Source organism: Alligator sinensis, unplaced genomic scaffold (assembly GCF_000455745.1).
Source record: "Alligator sinensis unplaced genomic scaffold, ASM45574v1 scaffold994_1, whole genome shotgun sequence".
NCBI lineage: Eukaryota > Metazoa > Chordata > Crocodylia > Alligatoridae > Alligator > Alligator sinensis.
Window position 1 is genome coordinate 174,818 of NW_005842488.1, and position 5,413 is coordinate 180,230.

Here is a 5,413-nt window from a genome sequence, read left to right on the forward strand (position 1 = left end):
GGGCACTGCTACCTTCTACCACCCTGGTCCAGGCTCTGACATCAGGGCACCTGGCAGAAAATGATTTGGTCACAGGCTGATCTCACCGTGTGTGTTTGGCAGGTAGAAGGCAAGATGGAAACGCTCCCAAATCTCTTTGGATTTCAGTCTGGCCATTCTGTCTGGATGATTGGGCATGACGCATCCTGCACAGCAGCTTTGAGAAGGGGTAGTCATTTTTTTTCTGGGAATGAGTTTTCAACATTGTTTTCAGGCCCTGTTTTGGAAACCAGGGTGTAGGCAAGCAAGAGAAATCAGTAAGGATGATAACAGTGGCCTGGTGTGCCCACATCTTGGATTTGCAGGGCGTCATGAAAGAAGAATTGTGATGCCGTGAGTGGGGAACACGCTGTTGCATGCTTAGCATATTCACAATTGGTTTGATGCGATAAGAGCATGATGTTTTATTACATCCTTTGGATACAATTTCCTGCCTGTTCCATCTTTCCCAAAGGCTTGTGCGCCAAAGCATTGTGCAACCAAGCTCATTCACAAACAAATAAGAAGGTTTTCAAATAAGTAGCATTTGGAAAGCTTTGCAGCATCCCTGCTGCCTGCAAATAAAGAAGTGTTAAAGTAACTAAAAACTAAGCACAAATATGCAAAATTCTTCTATCGGGTCAAGTGCAAACACTCTATTTTGCTAATGGAGGTGGCTCATAGAAGTGCACCTGTTTTCCTTAGCCCCTTTCAAACTGGGTTAGCACAGCTGCACAGGAGTAAAAACAGGAGACATCTGTCCATTAGAGTCCATGGAGTCATTCACGGCTCATCCAAGGGCTGCATTGCCCAGTGGTTGCATTGGCCCTAAGGTGTCCTGGTATAGAGAAGAGTGCTGGGCTCCTGCTTGGCTTGTCGGCCACACGCGGCGTTGAAGGGGTGAAATTCTGCTGCTGGCGAAGGTTTGCATCCCAGTTCAGCATCCTGTTCACGCTTTCCAAAATGTTTTCTCGCTTCAATGATCGAGATTTAGAATCTGAAGCAAGGCCTTCAGTGCCATAATGGTGTGACTGTGTGTAACAGTCTGCCTGTATATATAACTCTGTCGCATGCTGGCATTACGTGTGCGCGCATGCTAAACCTGTAATCCCTGCTGCGATTCCATGTTTCTTTCTTTGTCAATCAAGGAAAGGTCAATACAACTGAAACACTAGTTGGATTTGGGGTTTCTCTCCTTCCCCTCACCTTCTTCTCCTTGCACCTCGCCTTGGATTATATGCACTTGGGGAGGGGGTAGAATCGAGGAAGGGGAGAATAGGGAAATGGTGCTGCTTCCCCCTTCATATGAAGCAAAAGCCACTCCATTGCCCATAAAGTAACCACCATGTTATAATTCACGACCCTGCAGTCCCACCATGCTGCAGTTTCTCCATGATGTTAACAGTTGGCAGCTGCACTTACCCAGCAGTAGCTCCTGTGATGCCCGTGCTCTGGAGCCAGCTGTGTTATCTGTTCCAGCTGTGACATCCCCAGCTGTGTTCTCTGTTCCAGCTGTGACATCCCCAGCTGTGTTATCCAATCCAAGGCCTCTTCCAACCCTGGGTCTGTACTGAGGTCTCTTCTTATGACTTTTCCCAGCTCTGGTGCTATATCCCCATCTCCTCCAGCTCCGGGCATACAGGACTGTAGACTGCTTTCTGGGCATTGGTGAGGACTTGGTCAAACTCCTACACAGTAGGGACAACTAGCTGGGGAGATGCTGGACTTGTGGTTGGCTGCCTTTAGGATTTTAAAGTGATCATTGTATTAGATAGTTGTCCACTGGATTGCCTCCTGTACCACTGTCTTTGAGATATGAGGATACGAGTCCCAGATTTGTGTGCTTGTCCACAAACAGTGCTGGCTGCATTCATACCAGAGGTCAGCCCACTCGGTGTGGTTTTCCAGCCAGCTTGTAGCAACCCACTGAGCTGTCATCTTATAGAGCTATTAGTTTGAGGTGAAGTGAGTGTCACATTAAATACAGCCAGCCCCATGGGAAGACAGGCTAAATGTTGACCATGTGTATATGAACCAGCATGTAGTCTCTGATACATGGGAGGCGAGTGAGAAATGAGTGAACAGAAGGATCAGAAAATACAGGCTCAAGTAATTGTGAGATAGTACTGAAGGACTCAGAACCTGGAGTTTGCTATCTTGTATTAGACCAAGAAGAGTTTTGCCAAAAAAAAAAAAAAATTGCAAAAATCTTACTGGTCTAATACAAGACATCATTCTCTACTATGAGTCCTTATTGCCTTTTTCTCTAGACCAATACGGCCACAACCTGGATACCTGGACTTTGCTATGCAGTTGTTCTCTACATTCTCACTTGCAAAGTCAGAGTCAGTCTTAAAGAAAAATCTGTGCTCCAACGTTGCATCTCTACCAAGTGAGCTTGGGTTCAGAGTACCAAACCATGGGTCTGGGTATTTTGTGTGAGGTTGTCTAGGGGGTATTGGGCTAAATTACAGATAAGAGCTTGGCAAAAAAACAGGCAATCGATATGCTTTGTGTGCATCCTATGTCTGCGCTGGAATTTGTACTTTTGTTGCCAATTCCTTGAAGTATTTAACACACTTGTGAAAATAAGTCTTGGGCACCTTTTGTTCTAGCTCATGGATGTTTGTGGTTTATACTAGGTATCAAGTTAGGGTGTTGCAGTTGTAGTTTTGAAGATGCATTTGGAGAGTCTCCAAACTTTCCTTAATGAAGGCATTAACGACTTTGGGTTTATTGGCAGTCGGCTGCAGGTAAAAGTTCCAATGAAGATGCATCTTGAAAATGCTCAGTAGAGCATAAGGCCAATGGTTAATTGGTTTAGTATTAAAATCCTAGGAAAAAGGGTCCTTGCCTATTATTAGTGCAGTAGGGCCAAAGAGGGTTAGGCCCTATTGCGCTAGGAGCTGTACAGACATAGAACAAAAAGCAGTTCATGACCCAGTGAATTTTCTGTCTAACTATGCCTAGTTAATGCATACCTTTAAAAATCAGTATGTGTGCTCCTGTGGCTGGCTATTTGTTTGCGCGCTGTTATGTACGTTCCCATTTTGCAGCTGCATCTGGGTCTAATGTTTCCCCTGTCTGTGTTCAAAGCGGTTCCTCGCACCAGTGCCACGCAGTGCAGCTCCGTCCCGGAACCGCGCTACGGCAGGAGGATAGGCAGCGATTTCTCCGTTGGAGCGATCGTCCGATTCGAGTGCAGCGCCGGATACGCTCTGCAGGGATCCCGCAGCATCGAGTGCCTGACGATGCCCGGAGCGCTAGCTCAGTGGAACGTCTCTGTGCCGACCTGCGTGGGTATGTAAAGCCGGTGAGGCAAGGTCCTTTGAAAACCTGCTTCTCTCATCCGCATGGAAAAAGTCTACAAAGTCATCCTACAGAATAGAGAAATAGCACCTGCTGTAAATTAGAGCAGCCTGGCCAGGACTGCCCCAACATTGCACTGCCATCCCCACCTTGCCATTGGACTAGTGGCCCCATTGTCCTGGGTGCTGTGAAAGCAGGAGGAGATCTGCCTCCCCAAAGAGCCTAAAATTATCAGCCAGCTCTTGTTGCTTTTCTGCCGCTAGATGCATTAGTATGACAGCCAAGTTCCTCCCCATTCAACGTCTCATTTGCTTTATTTCAGTGCCTTGTGGTGGAAATTTGACTGAGCGCAAGGGTACCATCCTTACCCCTGGCTTCCCTGAGCCTTACCTAAATAGCCTCAACTGCGTGTGGAAGATAACAGTCCCTGAAGGCGCGGGAATCCAGGTATCATGTTAACAGCTGTCACTTCAGTACGATATTGAGAAACAGAGCCCACGGTGCCTGGTGCACTTATACAGGGCAAGTACTATCAGGTTGCTGCTTGGAAGGAAATCAGTCAAATGTATACGTCTATTCTGCAATCAAATATTCATTTCCACCGTTGCTACCAAAGGTGGGGGACATTTCAGTGGGATATTTGTCTTGGGGACTTCTCTGCTTGGAGAATTGCCCAGCCCAGCTACAGAAGCATAGAGCTCTACAAGCGAAATAATTGTTGCCTGCTTTGGGGGAGCTTCCGCTGCTTACATTTGCAAGCTGAAAGCAACTTAAACCATGTTTGAAAGAAATTGAGTCTCCTCGAGAGGAATGACACAGGCCAGAGCGCTAGCAGTATGTGTACGGTGTTTTGTTTCTGCATAGCTGATCCCTGTATTTTAGGTTCTGTACAGAAGCCATGTTGCAAAGCCTGAGGATGTCCAGTATGACGCCCCGTATTGCAGAGGCCAGGCCCTTTGCTAAAGTTCCCATTCTGTGCGTCCAGGCTTCATTTTGGTAGGAAGGTGTTTTCACTGTGCATTTACTGACATCCATTAAGAACGTAAGAATACAAGAAGTACCACGCTGCGTCCATCTAGCCCGGTATCCTGTCTCCAACAGTGGCAGAAGTGGTTGCTATAGGTCTCTCGAATGATCTATCCTCTATTCAATACCCTCCATAGCATCCACCATTTATTGGTTTAGAGATGCCAGAGGAAACATCTCCAACCGTTCTGTTCAATAGCCGTTAATAGATCCGACAAGGTTCTTTGCGTGAATCTGATACCTTATTAGACCAACTTAAATAGTTGGAAAGACATTTTAGCAAGCTTTTGGGTTTAAAAACCCTGCGTCAGGCTGAGGAAGTACAACCTACACCCCTGTATTAATAGATCTATCACCTATGAATTTATCCAGTCCCTTTTTGAAGCTGGCGGTGCTCCTTGCCTTCACCACCTCTGAGGGCAATGAATTCCAAAAGTGAACTAAACATTGCATTAAAAAGCACTTTCCCTTGTTACTTTTAGACCCGTGCCATCCTCATTTCAGTGGGTGCCCCTCATTCTCGTATTTTAGGACTCGATAAGCAACAGTTCCCTGTTCATTTGGTCCACACCCTTCATGATCAATTGATGTAGGTAAAGTGAATTCCCTTTAATAGGGCAAGGATTCAGGACTCGTGGTAGAGGTGATAGCTTTTATTAGACCAACTAGATTTTTGCAAAAAAAAATAAATTCTTTAATTGCCTCCTGACAATTTTTTTCTTTAAAAAGGCAATTAAAATTTTCTATAATTTTTTTCTAGGCAAAAAAAAAAAATCTTTAATTGCTACAACCTGGATACCTGACTTAATAGGGTGACTCATTCCATGCATGTGATAATTTCTGGGCTTCCTTCCTCTTCGTGCTGTTTTGTTTCCAGGGGACTTGTCCATTAAGTGCTTTTATTTTTCTATCAGGCATTTGTTTCATAGAGTCCCCCCACGCTCTCCCCCATTCCTCACATGACACTTGTAGCTGCTGGCACAATACAGCAGCTGTGTCTTTTTTGATGGGTTTATCCTGACATCAGGTACTGTTTTATTATGCTGGCCTCCGGGGCCGC

At 45.7% G+C, this 5,413-nt stretch overlaps 1 protein-coding gene across 1 annotated transcript in view; it reads left to right on the forward strand.

Annotated features, from left to right (window-relative positions):
* LOC102368221 (CUB and sushi domain-containing protein 1) overlaps positions 1–5,413 on the forward strand; it is a gene marked incomplete at its 5' end in the record, with an annotated part of 292,700 nt that overhangs the window by 173,748 nt on the left and 113,539 nt on the right. Inside the window, 2 exons of the mRNA XM_014523449.2 lie at positions 3,115–3,318; positions 3,650–3,774. Of these exons, the coding sequence (XP_014378935.1) occupies positions 3,115–3,318; positions 3,650–3,774 (329 nt within the window). The remainder of the gene's footprint in view (positions 1–3,114; positions 3,319–3,649; positions 3,775–5,413) is intronic.